Below are 25,804 nucleotides of genomic sequence, written 5' to 3'. Positions count from 1 at the left end.
CGTCATGGAGGGGAGGGAATTCTCTCCCACTGGGGGCGGGCCAGCCAGCCTTCAGTGCTTGAGCACCGGCCAGTTCCGGTGCATAGAACGGCTTCCCGTGCCGGCGCCGTTCGATCCGTGGGTTCAGGTTAAAGAGGATGTACATGGTAGTACATCCTCTTTAAGTTTTGCACATGGATAGAATGGTGGAGGCCCGGAGAAGCCGGTACCGCTGTATTTTTTTTTAACCACCGCCCAATTCCTGTGTACGGCACCATCCTATCCATGTGCAAAACTTAAAGCGAATGTACTGATGGTACATTCACTTTTAACGTTATATACCTGAAATCTTTTTGTGGAAAAAAATCAAATTGGTTCATACTTCAATGACAAACCTCCAATTTTTATCTTCTATTAAATAACCTATAAAGCATTATGAACTAGAGCCAAAATAATTAATTAAAGGTAATGATTTATAATCATTACCAATGCCAATTTCTATATCGGCTTTGCTTTTATGAGCTCTTTTCATTTGCTAGTTTTTATCCTTTTTGTTTCTATTGGAGCCACGTCATAGAGGGGTGAGGGCAGTGCTTTACCCCCTGCCGGTGCCCGGGATAAGAAGAGTGGGACGCAGGAACTGGCTTTCCCACACCATCGTCATTCTATCCATGTGCAGACCATAAAGCTACTGATGTACTGATGGTACATTCGCTATAAAAATAAGAAGGTTATATTTTAATCAGAGTTTAAAATATTACCTGGTTGAGGAAGGACTATGTCCTGCTCTATTATAATATGTTCCTCTAGAAAATGGAAACAGAATACAATTAAAAATACAAATATGTTGTACTTGTGTGTAGGGATGGTACGAACCGAGTTTGGTTCAGGTTCGTACAAACCCGAACCCTCGGTAATGATTCCCACTGTCTGCCCGCTCCGTGCAGCGGGCGGATCCAGCGGGAGGACCGCCTGGAAAACTGGGATACAGCCACAGCCATAGGCTGTATCCCAGTTTTCCAGGCGGTCCTCCCGCTATATCCACCCGCTGCACGGAGGCTGCAGACAGCGGGAATCCGATGCCGAGCGTTCAAGTTCATCCGAACCCGAACCTCGGCCGGTTCGGACCATCCCTACTTGTGTGTCTTTTTATAACTATGACAAGGTCAAGAATTGAGGAAAGATTATGAAAAGTAACATATACAAAAGTTTTGTACTTATCTGATATTTTTATACAGTATATTCAATATAAAATGAATATGAAATTGATCCTAGTGCTACATTCACACGATGTATTTTCTAGGCAAAAAAAAGATGCGCTATAATGATAATAGCGCAGATTTTCCATAGTTCCAAAATAGTTTAAATATTAGAAAAATTTGTAAAATAAAGAAATGTACTTACTGTATACAATACCATGTAATTTTGTAAGTGGTGCAGGATTGCATTAATCACATTCTTTAAATCAAAGCAAATAATTTTTTTTTTTACTGTTACCTTCAATAATTTCTCTGGGTTCTGGCTCAAGTTGCATTGCAGTCACTTCTGGAAAAGAACATTTTAAACAATGAGCGTATATTTAAGTACAATTAATGTGTAGATCTACTGCATTTTAATTGCATTGTAAGTGGTTACATTAATTGTACTATGGGAGTGGTGGCGTGGACTGGATTGGGATTGAGTTGTGGTCTTCTTTGTACAGCGGTTGCATGATAGCATTAATTGTACTAGGGGTATATATAACATAGCCACACTACGTATATTTCAGTCAGTATATTTCAGTCAGTATTGCAACCAAAACCAGGAGTGGATTAAAAACACAGAAAGGATCTGTTCACACAATGTTGAAATTGAGTGGATGGCCGCCATATAACAGTAAATAACTGCCATTATTTCAATACAACAGCCGTTGTTCTAAAATAACAGCAAATATTTGCCATTAAATGGTGGCCATCCACTCAATTTCACCATTGTGTGAACAGAGCCTTTCTGTGTTTTTAATTCACTCCTGGTTTTGGTTGCAATACTGACTGAAAAATACTGACTGAAATATATATATACTGACTGAAATATACGTAGTGTGAACGCAGCAAAGTTTAAGGCTATGTTCACACTGCGTATGAATCCGTCCGTAGTGCGAACCGCGAATATACGCACATAGTTTTGAGGTTGATGCGTTCGCTTGAAAGTATACGATATACGCCCGCACAGTGCACACTACGTATGAGCTTACGGCCGGATCGTATACGGCGCCGTGAAAAATGAACAAGACCATTGTTTGAGGACGGAAATGTTGAAACTCACGGCCGTGGATTTCCATGCGGTCCCGTACGAAGTACTTATTTCAGCCAAATTGAACTTGATTTTTCGATCCAAAAGATTCTGTGTGGTTTACAGGGCTGGGCGAAGATTTCCAAGTAAATGACCTGCCTCAGATCGCTTCGAAACAAGCTAGGGAAGCATAACAGTACTGCGGGCGTATGTTCGCAGTGCGTACACATCCGGCCACATGTCGATTTTTTGCACGCCCGTAGTTTCAGCCGCACATGTACGGCAGCGTAAGACCTGCGTACAGATTCGTACGCAGTGTGAACATAGCCTTATACTGTATATAGGTATTGGCCTTTCTGTACTGGGATGCTTGTGGAATGATTAGCTCAATAACTGGCTTAATTGTACTTGTTTAAGGGTGGGTGGGTGTTTTTAGGTGAGTGATTTAATGTATTAAATTCAACTGAGCTTTGCAATGCACTGTACTGTTAGCTGAGTGCATTTACTTAACCCCTTAAGGACCAGGCCTGTAATGGCCTTAAGAACCAGGCCAATTGTCAGTTTTGCATTTTTGTTTTTTCCTCCTCTCCTTCTAAGACCCATAACTCTTCAGACTCAGACTTCAGACTGCAGACCTGACTGCACAGAGGAAGGTAAGGGACCTCCGGCAGTAAGGAAATATAATAGAGACCCACGCAGACATGCTGTGGGGGTCCCGATAGCTAAGTGACCAGAGATGCTCCAGTCACTTATACTTAAATGCAATCGCTGCATTCAAGGGGTTACCGGTTGCAGATAGCAGCCAGTCCTCACCAGCTATGGAGCGGGCTCAGCTCGTGAGCCCGCTCCACAGCCCGGGACCCTGGCAGGGTGTACATTTACGCCCTCCTGCGTTAAGGCTCAGGCAGTGGGGGCGTAAATGTACACCCACATTCATTAAGGGGTTAGAGTTCTCAAAAAAAAAAATAATAATAATTAAAAAAAAAAAAATATATATATATATATATATATATATATACATATATATATATATATATATATATATATATATATATATATATATATATATATATATTTATGGGTCGAACCTGCTGAGGTTCAGGTTCGTACGAACCTGAACTCTCGGCAATGATTCCCGCTGTCTTCCACCTACGTGGAGAGGGTGGATACAGCCGGAGGACTGCCTGGAAAACTGGGATACAGCCTATGGTTATTAAGAAGCCGGAGTACGAACCCGAACCTCGGCAGGTTTGGACCATCCCTAATATATATATATATATACATATATATATATATATATATATATATATATATATATTTATATTTTTTTTTTTTTTTTTTTTTTTTTTTCCTTTAATTTGCAATGAAATGTGCTTGGAATGGGCCAATAAAATAAACACATATACTCATCTGCTACTGAGATCTGCTGTTTCAACAGTGCCATCCACACTGCTTAGTGATTCCTGTTTTTTTGCCCCAACACACTGGATATGCAAGATCATCCACAATGGTGACCTACCTCACCCAATAAATGGCTGAACAGGCATGGGAAGCATTGAGCAGTCAGGATGCAATGGTAGCAGTGGCATGGGATTGCAGCAGGTGAGTACATGTGTATTTATTTTCTATAAGCACATTTCGGTGCAAAACATTTATTTGTAGGAAACTTCATTATTGTGATGGATCGTAACATTCAAGATAGGTGGGTGACATTTGTTTGACAAGAGAGCACAAAAAGAAAGGTTGAGAAACACTGCTATAGAGCCTTGGGCCACCATTTATATTCATAATATATTTGCATTAGGTCTAATACCAACCCACCTTTCTGTAACACCTCACATAAAATTCTAAAATTATTTTACATACAATTATTTCTCTCAATATTTATTGCTCTCAATCATTTCCAAATGTTCGGCTCATACAAATCACCACAAGCAAGTTTACCTATTCTTTAAATCAAACAACTATATGGCATAATTTACTGTGACATTTACATTGCCATGTCAGAAACAATAACTATCACAGTTATCGTGTTTTTCACTAAACAACTAAGATGACTAATTTGAAAAAATAAAATAATAATAATACAAAAAGCTCACATCTGTTCAAAGACATACACAGATTTCTTCTGCCAAGTATCCATTGCGAAACATTTGAGCTGTCAGGTCTCATTAGTGACAAAAAAAAACTAAGGCAGATAGATAAATGGATATAGAGCTGAGAAATAAATGAAGTGGGTGAACAAGCAATAATACAAACAATACATTACAAACAATAAAAACACACGTCTGAAGCAGACTTGAAGTTAACTTAAAGGTGTAGGTAAGATATGTGAAATACATATACATATATGTAAAACAGGATTACCTGTCACAGGAAAAAAAAACTTTTGAAATGTCAGAGACGTAACAAGAAAATGGAGATCCAACAGCACTGTGAAATAAAGTCAGTAAACACAGCTTGCATAAGTGGACTGGTTCTAGAAAGCTGCCACTCCCAATGTCGGCAGATAGTTATGAAAAGATGATGGACTCCGACAGCATTCGGTTTTAAAGGGGAACTCCAGGTAGAGGTTAAAAAAAATGAAACTTCTGCAGAAGCATAAAGCATTACTTACCTATCTATTCCATTTTTGAAACTACCAGAAATACCAAAAATACTACCAAAATTTGTTTTGAAAAGGTGTTTTCCTCTCCAGGATTTCAAAAATGACAGACTATTACACAGTGGTTAAAAAAATTCAAGTATATAATTTAGTATATAATTTCTTTGAAAGAAAAAGTAATAGCATATTTTTGTCTTCTAGTAAACAAAAAAATTGACAAAAACAAAACAACAGTGAAATAAATTGAAATTAGTTATGATTATTCCCAACCAATAACTGTGACATTTGGGGCACCTCCAAAACGTATGTCTCCAATGAATCATACTCCCCCAGAGTCCTCCTGCAGAGTATTTGGTTCCCCTGCTGAATGCTTCTGCCACTACTTCTGAGACAGACTGCAATTAGTGGCTGCAGTCCTGTCTCAGTCAGTGATTGGCTGAGCAGGCTGTCACTGCCAAGACAGGTCCGTCTCGGAATTGGTGTTGAGAGTGTTCATCAGGGGGAGGGGGGAGGGAGAAAAAACAGAGAGCATGTCAAAAATCTGGTCCCTATCTGGAGCAACACAATAATAAGTGAAACAAAAAGTCCGATACATCTGGGTCACGCCTGTCAATTAAAAAGAAAGAAGTTACAGTATGTGTCATTGCCAAGTAGATAAGTCACAAATTCATAATGGAATTTAAGAGGAATATTATGACTTCAGAGTTTAAAATGCCCCGACAGGGGGGCGTGGCTTGCAGCCGAGGGGAGCCGATGTGTGCCTATGAAGCTCCTGTCCTAACGACTGAACTTCAGCTTTTCTTGCGGCAGACTCCTGCTCTATTCTGTACCTCAACCGGAGATGGTGAATGTCTACTCACCCAGCATGAAATTTACATCCAAGAAGGTGGCGGCTGTGCTCTGGAGGAAGGTACAAACCTCCCTCCCCACCACCACTGCAAAGCAAGATGGCGCTGGCCTCCTGACTGCCTCTCTATATCCAGACCAATCCCTTGCAAGTGCCGAAACGGTGTGGCAGACCACTTCGGCACCCTCGGCATCAGCGGAGAGGTGGGAGAGCTCTGCTGCTTACTTAGCAGCAGCCCGCACATCTAAGCCATTGGGGAGGAGGAGGAACCGCATGGGAAAGACTGTTACAGCAGGCTCCCCAAGCACCGGGCGGGCTTAGTCACTGAGCCGCAGCCCTGTCTCTCCTCTCCTTCTTATCCCCCTCCGGCCCCTCCTCCCTTTCAGAAGCTGATTCCCGTCTATCAGCAGTCCATCTCACTGCCTTCTAAAGAGACTGTTCGCCGGGATCTGTATAACCAGCTACGTACTAATACCTCTCCACATGCTGACCCACATTCTTTATTCCTTCCTACCACACAACTCGTACATGGTTTTTATTCGGGAGGATCTTCACATAGCATATCAAATGCAGCTTACAAGCACACAGAGGAGCATGCCTATACAACGAGACCAGATAGTTCCTCTACCTCTTAATACTTCCTTTTCTTCATTATCAGCCTCCTCTCCTACTCCCAGCCGATCTCATACTTTTTCTCAACAACGTCAGTACCCTTAATGTATTTCTGCCATAACTCAATTGGATAACATATTTGCAGCTTTGCCAACATCGGATGTTCCTCTGACAATTTCCCTCATCAAAGACCTACTTCTTATGCTGCAAACTACTATGGAAGCTGGATTTGACCGCACTATTGCTGCCATTAAAGATTCTGTGTATGCAGCGGAGCAGTGTATCCAGGTTGCAGAAGACCGTATCTCAGCGGTCATCACAGAACACAATAATTTACTAGCTTCCCACCAGGCTCTAGAAGCAGAAACGCAGCACCTATATAACAAGATCGCAGCCCCAGCTAGAAGCCACAATCTTAAGATAAGGGGTATCCCAGAAAATGTCTCAGACTCTGAACTTTCTAGTTATGCAATTGGATTTATAAGGGACACTCTGCCAAACAGCACGTGTGAAGATCTTTCCATCGATTGGGCTCGGCGAATCATAGCACCTGCTACTCTGAACCCTGAGACCCCTTGAGACACCATAATCCGCCTATGTCATTTGCATGTCAAAAGAACTTTCATGGATGCACTTAGGAACAGACCTGTTCCCTCTAACAAATATGGCCACCTCTCCGTATTTTCCGATCACCTCCACGCTACGCTCCAAAGGGGTACCCTATAGGTGGGGCTATCCTGCCCACCTCATCATCTACAGAGGTACTGACACTTTTATTGCTTGGGACACGGTATCTGGCACTCAACTGTTACAGGACTTGAATCTCTCACTATTGCCGACGGATCCTCCTTAACCTCGCTCTCCACCACACAGGATCTCCTCCGGTTCAGACTTCTACTTTCGGTGATTTTTCTAATACTGCTGTCTTTGCTTTTATGACTGAACACTCTACAGATGTATGCCATTTACACCTTGACTGCTACCTCGGCTCGGCCCTCGGCCCGATCGCTGTGCCCGCTAATACAGTAATCAGATACAGCTGTCAAAGATGACAGCTGCAACCGATTACCGGACACAGCACTTCCCTGGTGTCATTTGGGTGTGACGTTGTCCCGGAGGAGCGATCCACACATTTTTACCGGCCGGGTGTCAGCTCCAAAATGGCCCTGATACCAGCTCGGCACTCAGATGCTTTCGGCTGCAGCAGCCAAAAGCATCTGAGTGCCGATCTCATTGATCTTTGCTGTATAAGTATACAGCAAAGATCTAAATGAGAAATCAGTATACTTATACTAGAAGTACCCCAGGGGGGCTTCTAGTATAAGTGTAAAAAAAAAAAAAAAAAAGCGTTGTTATTAGTAAAAAGCCCCCTCCCCTAATAAAAGTTTGAATCACCCCTCTTTTCCCATGTTTTAAATAAAAGTAAATAAATAAATAAATAAACATGTTTGCTATTGCCGCGTGCGTAATCGCCCGAACAATTAATCACATTCCTGATCTCGCACAGTAAACGGTGTAAGCGCAAAAAAATCCCAAAGTGCAAAATTGCGCATTTTTAGTCACATCAAATCCAGAAAAAAATTTATAAAAAGTGATCAAAAAGTCGTATTTGCGCAATCAAGGTACCGATAGAAAGAACACATCATGGCCCAAAAAATGACACCTCACACAGCCCCATAAACCAAAGGATAAAAGCGTTATAAGTGTGGGAATGGAGCGATTTTAAGGAAGGTATATTTGTTAACAATGGTTTGAACTTCTTACAAGCCATCAGATAGAAGAAAAAGAAGAAAAGTTATACATGTTATATATTGTTGTAATCATAACAACTTGAGGAGCATGCATAACAATTCAGTTTTACCCCATGGCAAATGGCGTACAAATACCCCCCAAATAAAAGGAATGCGTTTTTTTGTTCAATTTTACCACACTTTGAATTTTTTCCTGGTTTTGCAGTGTATTTAATGCAAAAATTCAGCCTGCCATTGCAAAATACAATTAAAGACGCAAAAAATAAGGGCTCATGTGGGTTTCTAGGTGGAAAAATGCAAGTGCTATGGTCTTTTAAACACAAGGAGGAAAAAATGAAAACGCAAAAACGAAAAGTGGCTCCGTCCTTAAGGCCCCCTTCACACGTCCGGAAAATCTGTCCGGATTTCCTATCAGGAAATCCGGACGGATTTCCGGACTCATAGGCTAACATTGGACACGGACACCCTTCCGGATTTTTCCGGAAGGGTGTCCGTTCTGGAAAATAGGACCGGATTTTTTAGATCCTGTCCTATTTTCGTCCGGAAATCCGGCACGGACGCCCCCATAGAAGTCTATGGGAGCGCCGGAATCACGGGCATTTTCCTGATGTATATCAGGAAAGTGCCCGTGATTCCGGAATGGTAGAGAGCCAGGACCTCACCACGGGGCCGACCGCCCGCCCGCTCCGCTCACCCGCCCGCTCCGATCGCCCACCCGCCCGCTCCGATCGCCCACCCGCCCGCTCCGATCGCCAGCCTGCCCGCCCGCTCCCATCGCCCGCTCCGATCACCCACCCGCCCGCTCCGCTCGCCAGCCCGCCCGCCCGCTCCGCTCGCCCGCCCGCTCCGATCGCCCGCACCCCCCCCTCCCGGAAACTCCCCACCGGCCCGCCGCATGCTCCGGACCTCCGACCGCTGCCGCCGCCCGGATCTCTGCACTGCACTCTGCCCGGACCTCAACCTCGCTGCCCGGACAGAGCAGGATCCAGGACAGGTGAGATTACCCCTTTAGGACTACTACTCCCACCATGCTCTGATGGAGTTGCCAGGCCATGATGGGAGTTGTAGTTCTGCAGCCTGTGGCCATCCAGGTTGCAGAAGTACAACTCCCATCATGGCTCTGCTGACAGGCCATGATGGGAGTTGTAGTTCTGCAGCCTGTGGCCATCCAGGTTGCAGAAGTACAACTCCCATCATGGCTCTGCTGACAGGCCATGATGGGAGTTGTAGTTCTGCAGCCTGTGGCCATCCAGGTTGCAGAAGTACAACTCCCATCATGGCTCTGCTGGCAGGCCATGATGGGAGTTGTAGTTCTGCAGCCTGTGGCCATCCAGGTTGCAGAAGTACAACTCCCATCATGGCTCTGCTGGCAGGCCATGATGGGAGTTGTAGTTCTGCAGCCTGTGGCCATCCAGGTTGCAGAAGTACAACTCCCATCATGGCTCTGCTGGCAGGCCATAATGGGAGTTGTAGTTCTGCAGACTGTGGCCATCCAGGTTGCAGAAGTACAACTCCCATCATGGCTCTGCTGGCAGGCCATGATGGGAGTTGTAGTTCTGCAGCCTGTGGCCATCCAGGTTGCAGAAGTACAACTCCCATCATGGCTCTGCTGGCAGGCCATGATGGGAGTTGTAGTTCTGCAGCCTGTGGCCATCCAGGTTGCAGAAGTACAACTCCCATCATGGCTCTGCTGGCAGGCCATAATGGGAGTTGTAGTTCTGCAGACTGTGGCCATCCAGGTTGCAGAAGTACAACTCCCATCATGGCTCTGCTGGCAGGCCATGATGGGAGTTGTAGTTCTGCAGCCTGTGGCCATCCAGGTACACTAGGGCTGTGTGGGTACCTGTGATTTATGTTGGCATACTAGACCATCTCATCAGGAAATCCTGAAGGTTTTTCCTGATGGTTTCCTGATGGTAAAAACGGATTACTGTCAGGAAATCCTGATACTATCCTGATGACATTTGAGGTCTCCTGATCAGGATTTCCTGACAGTAAAAACTGACACGGACGTGTGAATGGGGCCTAAGAGGTTAAGTTAGAATTTCAGTGTTATTTAGATATTACAGACAAAGCAGTCTATGCAACAATGTATATATTACAATATACTACATAAATCAGATTATATAGGCAATAATGCTATTATGCATGGAACAACATTGTGCATAATCAATAATCATGTGATCAAAGATAAGCAGCACCATAACAAGTCTGATGACCCGAACTGACAGCTCAGGCTCAAAACAAAGCCATCTCTGCTAGCAAGTCAGCACTGTTCCTGCTCTGAACTGAGGGCAAGAACCCCTAAAGCCCCTATTCCACGGGCCGACTGGCTCGTTTGCTCCTCGTTCCCTGCTCGCTGCTGCCGCTATTCCAGCAGCAAGCGGCTAAGTCTGCGAGGGGCCGCATGGAGGTGCGGGGGGGGGGGGGGGCTGCCCGGGGGATCGCTGATCATTCGGACAGCCTATAGGGTACAGCAATGTCTGCTGCCGACATGTTAAAAAACAAACGACTGCAACGATCAGCCGACATGAACGATGTCGGCTGATCGTTGCTGTCAATTCCACGGGATGATTATTGGCTGTAATGGCCGATATCAGCCGAATACGGCCGATAATTGCTCCGATAATTGGCCTTAAGGGCCATCTCTAGATGAATAACTCTTTATGCCAGCCCAAAGTTTATAGAATCTCTATACAAGAATGTTGTTCCCATTACATTCTGATAGAGAAGCATTTACATGTAATGGTCTTGTATCCACATGTTGAACATTAAAAATCTTGGTAGAATTACATTGGTATGTAGTCATAGGCGACTATATATTAAACCAGAACCTCCTCTAGCACTTTTAGAGAAAATATAATCAAACTGCTGTCCTATATTTAGAGCTACATGTCTGTGCATCACTAGAATTTGGAAATCAAAACTAGGTATTAACTGTGCTGGAAGAATTCTACTTACATTAATATGAACTGATATTTGCTACCTATTCAAACACAAGGAATGTGTGCCTTAGGCCATTTTAACACAACAGAATTTTGGGAACTACATTATTTTACATCACTATTTGTAAACTAGGACAGGAACCTACATATAGAAAAACTATAGTGGAGAGATATGAACATCATCCATGTTTTGCATAGTCCCCAAAATGTTGACATAAAACTGTAATGTGAAATTGATCTTAAAGTAATTCTGTAGGCATTGAAGCCCTCCCCCCCCTTGCCAATCTGCAGTCACAGTCCAATATTTAAGCACACACAACCATGTAACTTTTTTTCATGTGTTTTATATGCAAAAATGTAAATTCAGTCTTACAACAAAGACGTTTTTACCACAGTGGAGAAGAGATGGACGAGGAAGGAATAGAAAGCCCACAGCTTACTTCAAGCTCACATAGTCCTCACCAGATTGGTGACTGATCACGTTGTTTGCACGTATCTTATTTCGTGTATATATATATATATGCCTTTGAAAGAGTATGCTATCAGACACTTGATAAAGACTGGATCTGTATCGAAACGCATTGTATTGCCTCAAGCCTCTGCTGTCCTGGCTACAGAGGGCGGCCGGGAAAGGAGGGAGGTAAGGCCGGAGCGTGGCCGCGAGCTCTGCCCCCTTCCCTTTCTCCCCTGCTGCTGTTACAGGCTTCTAACAGCGGCAGAGGAGAAAGGGCAGAGCTAGGGACTTTAGCTTATGCGATCATTTTGATCCCATAAGCTGAAGTCCAAAATGACCTGGGCACTGAGGAATCAATAACCCATGCTCGTGAAAGGGTTAATGTTTACATATAGTTTTATGGATTCTATTACAAAATTTATGGATTCCTACTTAATTCTTGAATTCCTTTAGTAGACATATACAAATTAAAAGCACAACAAGATCTTCATTTCACTTTTAATGAATGTCTGTATTTTATCTGTATGATTTAAATGCTTCTGTTTAAAGTGTCTTGATTTTGGTGTTGGAATCTGTACCTTTTATCTCTACTTCCACAGGTTTGTCTTCTGGTACAACTGGCTCTAGACAAGGAAAAGGGTCAATTAGAAGATTGTATTTTTGCAAAAATAGATTAATTTTGTATAACATTTTAAAATGTTAATAACATATCAAATATTTTATAAACTATTGCACATTTAGGCTGGGTTCACACACAGTATATTTGAGGCTGTATTTGGTCCTCATGTCAGGTCCTCATAGCAACCAAAACCAGGAGTGGATTGAAAACACAGAAAGGATCTGTTCACACAATGTTGAAATTGAGTGGATGGCCGCCATATAACAGTAAATAACGGCCATTATTTCAATACCACAGCCGTTGTTTTAAAATAACAGCAAATATTTGCCATTAAATGATGGCCATCCACTCAATTACAACATTATGTGAACAGAGCCTTTCTGTGTTTTCAATCCACTCCTGGTTTTGGTTGCTATACAGCCTCACAAATACAGCCTCAAATATACATAGTGTGAACCCAGCCATAGGCTATGTGCACACTATCACACCAAACAAAGATTTTTGCTCAATAGCCCCAAGTGAGATTCAAATGTAAGCACTCAAAAATGTGTCACAAAACACAACAAAACTCCAAAATTTTTAACAAAACATTTGAGCCACAAAGTAATTTTTTAGAAAAAAATCATAAATTCATTATTTATGATTTTTTTTTCTAAAAAAATACTTTGTGGCTAAAATGTTTTGTTAAAAATATGTGCACACTATGTTCACATGTAAAAACAATAGATGTATAGAGTGTACCAGGGGCATAGCTAAAACTTGGACGTGGATCGTCACATGGTCTATAGAAACTTGATTTAGTGTTAGTGTAAACACTTTTCTGATACTAGGAAATTGTAAAATCAGCAAATAAATAAAACATGAAAATGCTTTGGTGTATTAAAGAAAATGCCCTCTATATATATTCCTTTATATCTCAGAACTCTTGGATGGATAATGCTTATTAGCCTATTTACAGAACAGCTACTGTACAAAAAGGCAACATAAAAGAAAATTTACCACAATGTTAGTACGGCTATGTTCACACAACGTTCTTTTCAGCTCTGTTTAAAATTACGTCCGTTATTTTGAGGCTAAAATAACTGACGTTTTTCGAAGCCTGGCATCCCCTTAGTGCAATGACGGGTGTTTGCACATTATTTTAGTTTGGGGTTACTAATTGGCCTTTGGTTGTGGCTTAATTGAAAAATCCATTGAATCTAATAGTAAAAACAGAGAAAGAACGGTGACAAAAGAAGAACTGTGTGTGAACAACTAATAAAAAACGCCCGCTATTTGCAAAAAACGTCCGAAAATAATGTTCATGTTCATTATTTTGACGTCTGCGGCAAAAACGTCTTCCCATTGACTTCAATGCAATTGCATTGAAGTCAGTTAAATTGCTGCAAAAATTTACGTTTTTTAAATAGCGAAATCGGACATTTTTTTCTCCATTTTTGACGTTGTGTGAACATAGCCTACATGTGTTGATTTTCATTAAAACTAACATAGAATAATATAGATTAGAAAAATTAAAACTGCTGATGAGAAAAAGATAACCACATACTTGAAAGCAAATCAGCTTTTGTCTAGGATGCAATTCTAGACAATGAATGACAAAACTGTACATTTTACTATCAATTTCACCAATATAATGTTTATTGGACTTACCTATTGGTTCTTTTGATGGAATTTCTTGTGGTGTCAAAGTCTCTGCAGGATTTACAGAAACACAATTATTACAGATCAGTTTTAGGCTATGTTCACATGATATGATCATACTTGCAGGCGTAAATCAAGACACAAATCTACACCTTTTCCCGAGCAGGTACAGATTTGTTGAGCAATGCCTGTGCCAGACGCCAGGCTGACTGAATTTACTTAGAGACGTGCTCCTTTTAGTATATCCGGCTGGGGAAAAGAGGACAAGGCTTTATCTAAGACTCACGTACGAGTATACCAGTCTTGATAAATATCTCCCTTTGTGTATTGGGTGGTCATCATTCCATTGACTTCAATGTATTCAATTGAAAATTACATTTTGTTACCAGACATTTAAAAAAAAAGTCTTGGCTTTTTTTTTTGAGTGTGAACATAGCCTTAGGCTAGGAGACATTTTAGTAAAAAATGGACGCTCATTGCAATGGAATCAGCGTCTATTCTTTGGGGAGGCATGGTATTGAAGTCAAAGCAATGCTGTCCGCTGTGTTCACACAGCGTTATGTTAACGGCCGTTCTTTAGAATTAACCTACAGCGTTCAGAAATAATACGAACTGGAGAGAATGGAACGGCTGCACATCCCATCTATGGCTGATACTAATGCCGCCAGGCCTATATTAAAAATCAACACCAGAGTGTCTGTATATGAATTGATCAAACCATATTGCCCCGTGTACCACCGCGCAGGTCCTCTGGTCCACACGGGTCCCTACGCTAACTCCACACCGTGTCGGTCAGCGACCGCCAACCCCGCAAAGCGTGCACGTGCAGGGAAGGGAGGCCATGGAACGGCCCTGCAACCCCAATGTCACAGGACCAGACCCAAAAAGCCCCACCAAAACCCAGCCAGCACCACCGGCGGGGAAGGCTGCCCCCAAACGACACAAGTATGGATATGGTATTACACTTACCATTGCTGCTCTCACAGAATGGGGAAGACATAGGGTCCAGACATGTGAGCACAGACATATCCTGCTAAATTTGGTCATGTGGGTCTTATAAAGGAGTGCTAGCTGTTCAGAGAGGGAGAATTGCAAAACACGAACTGGAGAGACCCGTGTGGACCAGAGGACCTGCGCGGTGGTACACGGGGCAATATGGCTTGATCAATTCATATACAGACACTCTGGTGTTGATTTTTAATATAGGCCTAGCGGCATTAGTATCAGCCATAGATGGGATGTGCAGCCGTTCCATTCTCTCCAGTTCGTGTTTTGCAATTCTCCCTCTCTGAACAGCTAGCACTCCTTTATAAGACCCACATGACCAAAATTTGCAGGATATGCCTGTGCTCACATGTCTGGACCCTATGTTTTCCCCATTCTGTGAGAGCAGCAATGGTAAGTGTAATACCATATCCATACTTGTGTCGTTTGGGGGCAGCCTTCCCCGCCGGTGGTGCTGGCTGGATTTTGGTGGGGCTTTTTGGGTCTGGTCCTGTGACATTGGGGTTGCAGGGCCGTTCCATGGCCTCCCTTCCCTGCACGTGCACGCTTTGCGGGGTTGGCGGTCGCTGACCGACACGGTGTGGAGTTAGCGTAGGGACCCGTGTGGACCAGAGGACCTGCGCGGTGGTACACGGGGCAATATGGCTTGATCAATTCATATACAGACACTCTGGTGTTGATTTTTAATATAGGCCTAGCGGCATTAGTATCAGCCATAGATGGGATGTGCAGCCGTTCCATTCTCTCCAGTTCGTGTTTTGCAATTCTCCCTCTCTGAACAGCTAGCACTCCTTTATAAGACCCACATGACCAAAATTTGCAGGATATGCCTGTGCTCACATGTCTGGACCCTATGTTTTCCCCATTCTGTGAGAGCAGCAATGGTAAGTGTAATACCATATCCATACTTGTGTCGTTTGGGGGCAGCCTTCCCCGCCGGTGGTGCTGGCTGGATTTTGGTGGGGCTTTTTGGGTCTGGTCCTGTGACATTGGGGTTGCAGGGCCGTTCCATGGCCTCCCTTCCCTGCACGTGCACGCTTTGCGGGGTTGGCGGTCGCTGACCGACACGGTGTGGAGTTAGCGTAGGGACCCGTGTGGACCAGAGGACCTGCGCGGTGGTACACGGGGCAATATGGCTTGATCAATTCATATACAGACACTCTGGTGTTGATTTTTAATATAGGCCTAGCGGCATTAGTATCAGCCATAGATGGGATGTGCAGCCGTTCCATTCTCTCCAGTTCGTGTTCAGAAATAATAGTTGGTTAATTTGCAGGCACACCCGACGGTGACTACAAATCAATAGTAAAAAAAGAAAGTTTCAGCAGGAACATACTAAATGCAGCTGGGCAGCCGGCAGTTTAACAGTGTCCGTTGCTATGCAAGGGACACGGTTAAACTCAGTGTCAACATAGCCTTACACTTACACCCAAAAAAAATTTAAAAGAAAATTTGCTGGGTTTTTAAGATTTAAACAACAATTTACTCCTATGTGCAGGTGTAAAATGTGATAAATACAGCACAAGCTGAGGCCACACCAGGACACAATGTCCTGGACACATTGAGGCAAGTAGGCAGGGACAGTGGGTGTGGTACAGCGGCAGGGCTTCACTTGTCTCTGCATCACCTTTGTGTACCCTGACCTGTCCTAACAGTAAGTCTATGGGGTCTGTGTTGGTTGCAGACTACGGACATTCATATTTCTTCAGATATTGCCGCGGTTTCAGAAAAATAATAAACAGTCAACACCTACAGTACTATGCTCCCTGTGGGTTCTCCTGTCACATCTTTTGGATCCACCACTAAACACTCTAGCCACTACTTTTGAGATTAACTTGTCTCTGCAGTGACAACACGCTCAGCCAATTACTGACTGAAGGGGTATAGCACTGTGGCCAGTGATTGGCTGAGAGGGCAATCACTTCTGAAAATAGTCTATCTCAGAAAACGCAGCCAGAGTGTTCAGAAGCAGTCCCAAAGATAAGACAGGAGAACAAACAGGGGAGCATAGTACTGTAGGTGTTGGCTGTGTTTTTCTGCAAACTTAGCAATATATCATATGAATATCTGAAGTACCACTTTAAATGGCACAGATTTGTTTTTTAACTATTTGCATGTGGAAAATCAAAATGACATTTAAATGTGCACATTCCCTTTCATGTATGTAGGTTATGTTATATAACAACTTGATTTAGTGTTAGTGCAAAACATTCTAAACAAAAACTATACCTTTTGGTGCCACCACTATCAGCTTTTTTTCTTCCTTTTCAGGTGCCACCACTATCAGCTTTTCTTCTTCCTTTTCAGGTGCCACCACTATCAGCTTTTCTTCTTCCTTTTCAGGTGCCACCACTATCAGCTTTTCTTCTTCCTTTTCAGGTGCCACCACTATCAGCTTTTCTTCTTCCTTTTCAGGTGCCACCACTATCAGCTTTTCTTCTTCCTTTTCAGGTACTGGATGGAAAAAAAAATCTAACAAGTGAAAAAAAGCAGACAAATGTATTGGTAGAAAATGCCCTTTCAAGCGACTCTGTACGCACAATCTCTGCAACAAAACTGTACATTTTACTATGAATTTTACCGATACACAGTTTTTTTGGACTCACCTATTGATTCTATTGATGGAGGTTCTTGAGGTATCTCTGTTGGATCAATAAAAATACAAATATTTAAAATCATTTTTACATAAAGAAGAGTGCAAAGAGCACATTGTCAGCATATATCCATCTCTTTATTTCTGCAGAGTGACCTCTGCATTCTTACAAAACAATACTAATAACACTTTCCTTCCAGGAGCCTGCTATAAAATATATTTTTTGGAACTAGAGCACAGTCATGTACAAAAAATACTTCAAAAATCTTAAAGAACTCCCTCTAGTGTTACTACACCAGTAGTACTATCCTAGTAGTGTTATTACTGTGTAATGTATATGGTAGTAAAATAAAATATATTACTGTTTCTTTGGTCTCCAGCTTTTGTTAAAATGTTTTAGATGCTTTTTAATTTAAATAAAAATATTGTCTAAGACTATATTGCAGCGCTGTTTTTCTATAACATCATAATAAGAGATGAGTGAAGCTCCCGTCTAAACGAAGTGAAGCGCTTAGTTTGATCCACAAGCAATTTATCAGCTGCCTGCCTTTCAAATCTGTTCCACTCCCTGCTCCTCCTCCCTGGGTGCTGGGAAAAGCTGGATCCAGTCCTTGGAAACTTCACCTAGTTTCCAAGGACTAGATTCAGCTTTTCCTGACACATTATAATGGAAAGATTTTTCTGCCATGATCATTATAGACAGCCTGCAAAAATTCTGTAGTGTGAACTTGGTCCTTCTTTGCTTTAAACCCAATCCTGGTTTTGGATGAAAAAAAGACTGATGGAAAAACTAAGTATGCACATAGCCTTTAAATGTTAGTTTTTCTTTGCCAAGACAAACATAAATTATACCCTTGTTTGATTTATTAGCATTTCAAATGTTTCAATGAATATGTGAAATAATATTTTGCTTTGGAAGTTAAATATTCCTATTGTTCAAATTTTACATCTCCAAAAAGCAACAGTATCTCTTCCTAAGAATACTGTAGAAACTGGCATGTTAAGAATACCAATGGGAAAAATAAAACTAAAGAAATAAGAAGGAAACATAGATTGATTCTGTAGAAATTTATGGGGAAAACAAACAACTAAACTGAACAAGATCTGTAGCTAGAATTGCCTTTCTGAAATATTTTTCCCCTGGGTGTTTTAACTTTCTCTTTAAGCAAAACTATGTTTTATTGCTAGCGATATAGCAATGCAAGCAGAAATAGATTTATTACCTGACATAAAAGTACACCAGGAATATGATAGGGAAACCCTTGTCCAGACAAGAAAAACTTTACTAATACCATAATATATCTATGAAACTGAATACCTATTATTGGAAGGTTTTTTTTTTATCTCTCTAGATAATTTGTGTCTCAGTTTCTGGATGAAATATGGTTGAGAACTGAGACCATGTTTTGCCTTCTTTCTGTTGAAAACTGTTAATTACAATTTAAGTTTTAATTGGGGTGCTATTTGATTATTATTAGAGATGGAGAGTCAAGTAATTTCTAATGCTCGACTGCCTAACTCGAATAACGAGCCCCATTGAAAACAATTGGAGGCTTGAATATTTAACGAGGTAGAGAGGAGGGTAACTGGTTCATCTTAAAATCAGTTTGGCTCCCAGGGGCTTATGATAACCACCTGGGGGCCAGACTGTGCTCTGTTGGTGGGGAGAGAGGGAAATATACTTACCACTTTGGTCTTCTATCTGTCTTCACTACTGGCACTCAGCCAATCAGCAGCTGAAGTGGGGCAAACATGCAGTTGCTGATTGCCTAAGTGGGCTCTGCTCAGCCAATCAGCAGCTACAGCAGTGTCCCACCTTAGCTGCTGATGGTGATAGTAAAGACAAATAAAAGACAAGTATACTGTCTGTCCAAGACATCCCCACCTTTTTCAAGATCAGCAGCGAGAACATTTGATAATATGGGAGGTTGGGTTTTCATGGATGCGAAGACACAGTCAGACGATAATGCATTATATGTATCTGTGGAGACCTGACCTTCTGGATTAGCAGAGGATTGCTTCTGATCATCACAGGTACACTTCAGGACTGTGGAAATGCTTTATGCATTTTCACAGCCTTAAAGCTTAATAAAAGACTACTCAAAATTACAATAGCAGATGTCAATTTCAATGATTAATTTAGATTGAATTTGTGCAAATTTGTTTAAAACCTAAGGTATCCTAAATTATGGTTAGCAAAAATATTTTCAGCATTCTTTGAGATAAGGTTAAACCTGTTGAGAGCATTTGACATTGATCCCTTTGAGTCTAATATTCTGCAGATATAATAATGTGTACAGCTGTTTAAACTAGAAATTAGCGTATATTTGGTGATTCTCTTATGCCTAACATTGTAAAACATTGAAAAACTGATGTTCACACTATGTAAAAAAAAAAAGAGAGAGAGAGCAACCATTTTTTTCCTTTTTAAATATTAAAATATTAAAATATTTTAAAACGTCCGTTATTAACAAATTATAATTAAAGTCAATGAAGTGCATTGAAGTCCATGTAATGATGGCCGCCCAATACACATATTTAACAGTCAAATATTTTTTAGATGCGTCTTTTAGAGTATTCACAAAATCCGCGATTAGCGCCCAATTTCTCATTTGCATCTTTTAAAAAAGTTGCACAAACAGGTAATGGCTTATAGTACGTCTGGTCAGTACCAGGTGAATATGCTTGCACAATTTGTGCATTTTTATGACTTTTTCTGCAACTTTTTTTTACTTAGATACATTCACTATGGCAGCACTACATCTTAATAAATCAGTCACAAGATATTGGAACAAAATATACACCAATCCTCATTAGAAGAGTCACCTAAATTAGACTCCTTAGTAAATGTCCTCCCATAGTGTATTGAATGACAAATGGACCTTCAAAAAAAACCACACCAAAAGGGTGGCAATGTATTGTGTAATGTAATGTGTGGCATTGCCCCACTATGGTGGCGCGGTGGAACAATGCCTTGCTTTCAATGGGATCCCGGCCGGAGCGTATACACATCATATGCGCTCCGGTCGGGATACCGTACGGGGTCGGAAATAACTGACATGTCAGTTTTCTGCGGCTGCAATTCATTGAATTGGGTGAATTGAGTTGGAAACCCTGTCAGTTCACACTATGAAGCGAACGGCTCCGGCCGCTTGCTTCATAGTGTGCAGGGGGAAGCTCTGATGCGGGTGCGCGCTGATGTGCCCTCATCAGAGCTCTGCGGCCAGACATACCATCTGGCCAATACTTAAGTACCGGCCGCTATGATCCGGGCAGAGACCGGCCATTCCGTGACCCGGACAGGGTCACAGAAAGGCCAGTCTCTCACGCCAAGTGAACATAGCCTTAAAAATAAAGTGGAAAAAGCAAAAATGCAAAAACGGAAATTGGCTTTGACCTTAAGGGTTTTGCCAATTTTCTTCTTTACCTTTCATTCTTTTATATTTTCCCTCCATTTTTAATTAATTATTTTGTTATGTTGCCTTTGGAATCACTAGCAGGTCTTTACATTTGTATTCTCACAAACAAACGTGTCTATTAGGCTATGTTCACACAACGTCAAAAATGGAGAAAAAACGTCCGATTTTGCTATTTAATAAACGTCCGTTTTTTGCCATGATTTAACTGACTGCAATGGCAATGCATTGGAGTCAATGGGAAGACGGACGTCCAATGCACACTATGCATTGAAAAACGGACGTTTTTGCAGCTGACGTCAAAATAGTGAATATGAACATTATTTTCGGACGTCTTTTGCAAACAGCGGACATTTTTTATTAGTTGTTCACACACAGTTCTTCTTTTGTAACCGTTCTTTCTCCATTTTTACAATTAAATTAGCAATTAGTAACCCCAAACTAAAATAATGTGCAAACATCAGTCATTGCACTGAGGGGAGGCAGACTGCTAAAAAACGTCTGTTATTTTAGACCCAAAACAGACGTTATTTTAAACAGAGCTGAAAAAACGTTGTGTGAACATAGCCTTTCTGTGATTTCAAATACTGTTCTATGTTTCAATTAATTTCTTGTTATAGAGCTATGTAACTTTCCTTATTCTTGACCTTGACATTTTCATGTATATCTGCTATATGCTTCTGCAATAACAATCATTGAAATAATAATTTCTTATGTTAGGTTAACTTTTAAATCAGCTTGGTTTGGTGAAAAATCTTTTTTTTTATTTTTTTTTTTTTTATAGGTAATCTATATGCTCACTGCAAAAGTATTTTAGTTGCAATGTTTTGAAGAATTTCCTTGTCTAATATCAATATCTTCTAATTATCAGAGACTTCTTTTAATACCCCCACAAAGCCTGATACGGCATTACTAACATTTCTCCACTTAATTCAAATAGACTAGGTTGCCTTAAAGCTATTACATTGCTGAAACATATCAAATTATAATTCTACAGGGTTAAATCCAATTATAGAGCAATAAATATGCTACCAAGAAATGTGTCTATTACATTAGTAGGAAAGATCCCAGGAATAAATCTTAGCCAAGAGAACTATAAGCAAAGAATACCTGTAAATATTGGCAATTTAGGTTTTTCTTTCTCCTCTTTGAGCTCTGAAAAATAAATATGTACAGTGTGATGGCATTACAAACTGCATAAAATGTCTATTTTGAATGAAAGGGATTGTAAGGACAAGGGTGGTACTCTTTTTGCAAGATATATATGTATATATATATATATATATATATATATATATATATATATATATATATTCCTGGATAACCACATAAGCTATGTTTAGATGACCAAAAAACAGAAAAGGTGTCCGCTTTTTCTATTTTAAAAGGTGTCCATTTTTGCCAGAGTTTCATTCACTTCAATGCAATGCATTGAAGTCAGTAGAATGACAGCCTTCCAATGAACACAGTATATAAAATGACGGACGTTGTCTGCACATACGTCAAAATAATGTTCGTGACAATTATTTTGCAAATACCGGACGTTATTTTTTAGCTGTTCACACACAGTTTTTCTTTTTTCACCATCCTTTCACCATTTTTACTATTAGGCTATGTTCACACTATGTAAAAGTACGCCCGTTGTTGCCATCGGCAACAACAGCCATACTTTGTACGTGTGGAGTAGCCTCATGTTCTTCTATGGGATCCCGGCTGGAGTGTATAAACATTGTATACGCTCCGAACGGGATCCCAAGCGGCGCCGCAGAGAACTGACATGTCAGTTTTTTGCGGCCGCAATTCAGTGAATTTCGGTCTCAGAAAGACCTGTCAGTTCACACAATGATGCGAGCGGCTCTGGCCATTTGCTTTATTGTGTGCAATGAAGAACACTGCGGCCGAAAAGATCATCTTTGCAGACACTGGCTATTCCGTGATCCGGCCGGGTCACGGAACGGCTGGTGTCTTACACCATGTGAACATAGCCTTAAACTCAATGGACTTTTTCAATTGAAGACACACCCAAAGGCCAATGACTCTTCCTAAACTAGAATAATGTATTAAAAGCCGTTACTGCACTGATGGGTGGCCACACAGCAAAATGACAGACGTAATTTTTTCTTTTCAAAAACAGGGAGGAAAAAATTAATGTGCCATAACATATGCTATAACATAGTCATTTAATGTTTGGTATTGATGTTAAAGGGATAATCCAGCACTACAAAAACTTGGCCACTTTCCCCCTACTGTTGTCTCCAGTTTGGGTGGGGTTTTGAAACTCAGTTCCATTGAAGTAAATGAAGCTTAATTGCAAACCACCCCTGAACTGGAGACAACAGTAGGGGGAAAGTGGCCATGTTTTTGTAGCGCTGGATAACCCCTTTAAAGGGAAATTGTCAGCAGGTTAGAAGACTCTGTTATGTTCTCATAGAACTGGGAACTTGAGAATTGAAATAATTTTCTTACCTTCAGCGCCATTTTTGGCATACCTTCACATTAATTAATTAATGCACCAATACACCTTGCCTCCCCTTTCTCATGAACATTTATCCAGCACTTATCACTGCAAAGCGTTGGATGAATATTCATGAAAAAGGGCGTGCCAGTGGAGTAGGTAAGTGCACTTATAGTTGTAGCCCCGCCCCCAGTGCACCAATCAATCCAATTGATATATTGAATAAAGGGAAGATTTACCAAACAATGCTAAAGATGAAAGTAAGAGAATCATCTTCATTCTTAGCATAGAAACGTAACAGCAGGTTAGTCTTCTAACTGTTAGTTCGCCTTAAAGCAAATAATAATATTTTTACTATACTTCATAAAACAGTTACATATACTTTTCTTGTTTTTAGATACAAACTTGGGGTTAACTTTTTTGCACACAGCTAAATTTTTGACAGTGTTTTCAAGGAGAACAAACATTAGGCATGTCTGTTTGCTGAGTTCTATTAAAAGCAAATAGGCAAGGGAGAGGGATGTTAGAAGTCTGACTCATCTTTCCTGACCAAATTGATCAAAGCTATGTCAAATAAACATCTTGGCTTTCAAATAGATACAAAATTCTACAATCATTCTTATTCTGACTGCAAAGGGTTGAAACTCAAGCCATTTATTAACAGATAATATGAAGACGGTGCTAGCAATGCGGGACTAGTGAGTGAAGAAGTAATAGTTGCAGATCTGCCTAGGTCATATTTTGCCATTTATAAAGATTTTAATTTGACATCATTAGAAAAAAAAAAAAAAACTATAGTCTGTATACATACACAGCTTTATTTACCCCAAACTGTAGTGGATATTATACAGTTATGTATAGACAATCCGTATTTTCTTACCTGCACAAATTGTTTGCTTTCCTAACCATAAAGGATTATCAATATGTATATATATATATATATATATATATATATATATATATATATATTCAAGTGCTCATGTACTCAGTAGAGATGATGAAATTTGCAAGTGTTTGGAGTTGCACAAACCCAAATGATCAGTGTCTGAATCCTGCTGCCTTCAAAAGGTGGATGCAGCCTGAGAACTGCCTGGAAAGCATGGATACTGCATACAAGTACCCAATCTTAGGGCCCTATTACACCAACGGATTATCTGACAGATTTTTAGCCAAATCCAGGAATGGATTTGATAAGAGGAGAAATCTCAGTCTTTCCTTTATGACCTGTACTCTGTTTATAGTCTGTTCCTGGCTTTGGTTAAAAAAAATCTGTCAAATAATCTGTTGGTGTAATAGGGCCCTTATTTTCTGTTACATTGTTACATTGATCTATTCATTAATTCCTTAACATTTGGCCTAGATCTTATGTACAGTACTGAAAATTTTAGTACAAAGGCAACTAATGGTGGGAACAATGGCCTTGTCATTGTCAATGATTAGCCTTGTTTCACGGCAAGGACAAAACGACTTTTACGGATCTTAAATTTAAAAAATCTCTACTTGACACGATCGCTAGGAATTTTGGCACCAAAAGTTATTTGTGTCTAAAATCATAAACAAGCCCTAGTTCATCAGAAATAAATTAACCACCATAAGGGACCTACCTATACCATGCTCCTTGTCAATGGGGTGTGCCCCTACAACCTCTGTTATTGTCAAACTTGATTCACCTTTTCCAAGAGGAATAACAGAGACATGGCACAACACTGATTTTTAAGCAAAATAAGACCCTTATGTTTGCCTACCCTGTTTAAATGTCTGGATTAGAGATGAGCAAACTCTTAGCACACTCGGATTTGTTCAAACCCAAGCGTTCAACATTTGATTACCAGTAGCTGAAGTTGGATGCAGCCCTAGGGCGTCCTGGAAAACATGGATACAGCTATAGGCCATAGGCCATAGGCCACAAGTTTGGGTTTGGACAAACTCAAGCATGCTTGAGGTTTGCACATCTCTAATCTGGATAGTCAGGGCACACAGAGCAACTTGGACCAGAAACCTTCCTAGATAGTGCAGTTATACTCAACTCCTTGAGCTATGTTCACGGAGCTGTCACAATTTTTAATGGACGGCCATCATTCAACAACAAAGGTTTTGTTCACACAATGTCAAAAATAGAGAAAAGGCGGAAGATTTTGATATTTTTTTAAAAAGTCTGTTATTGCTGTGATTTAACTGACTGCAATGGCAGTGCATTGAAGTCAATGGAAAGACGGACATCCAATGCACACAATGTATTGAATAATGGACGTTTTTACCGTGGACGTCAAAATAATGAACAGGATCATTATTTTTGGATGACTTTTGCAAACAGAGGACATTTTCTCTCATCATTCTTTCTCCGTTTTTACTATTAAATTCAATGGACTTTTTAACTGAGCCACAACCAAAGTCCAATTAGTAACTCCAAACTAGTATAATGTACCAGCAGCCGTCATTGCACTAAGGGGAGGTCAGACAGCTAAATTACATCCGTTATTTTAGACTCAAAATGACAGATGACATTTTAAACAGAGCTGAAAAAAACGTTGTGTGAACATAGCCAAATAATGGCCTTTATTTCAAAACAACAGCTGTTATTATATGAATAACGCTGGCTTCTTGCTGTTAA

The 25,804-nt window shown here is 40.9% G+C and overlaps 1 protein-coding gene across 1 annotated transcript in view; it reads right to left on the bottom strand.

Moving 5' to 3' along the window:
* Positions 1–25,804, bottom strand: part of LOC138795198 (titin homolog) — a 207,060-nt gene that overhangs the window by 131,698 nt on the left and 49,558 nt on the right. The window contains exons 13-19 of the mRNA XM_069974193.1: positions 21,849–21,893; positions 17,336–17,371; positions 16,959–17,183; positions 13,734–13,775; positions 12,043–12,087; positions 1,477–1,524; positions 741–785 (exon numbers count right to left, since the gene is read on the bottom strand). Of these exons, the coding sequence (XP_069830294.1) occupies positions 741–785; positions 1,477–1,524; positions 12,043–12,087; positions 13,734–13,775; positions 16,959–17,183; positions 17,336–17,371; positions 21,849–21,893 (486 nt within the window). The remainder of the gene's footprint in view (positions 1–740; positions 786–1,476; positions 1,525–12,042; positions 12,088–13,733; positions 13,776–16,958; positions 17,184–17,335; positions 17,372–21,848; positions 21,894–25,804) is intronic.

This window comes from Dendropsophus ebraccatus, chromosome 6, assembly GCF_027789765.1.
Source record: "Dendropsophus ebraccatus isolate aDenEbr1 chromosome 6, aDenEbr1.pat, whole genome shotgun sequence".
In the NCBI taxonomy this organism is placed as follows: domain Eukaryota; kingdom Metazoa; phylum Chordata; class Amphibia; order Anura; family Hylidae; genus Dendropsophus; species Dendropsophus ebraccatus.
The sequence above is the reverse complement of the archived record's forward strand: the minus strand, read 5'-3'. Positions and strand labels throughout refer to the sequence as shown.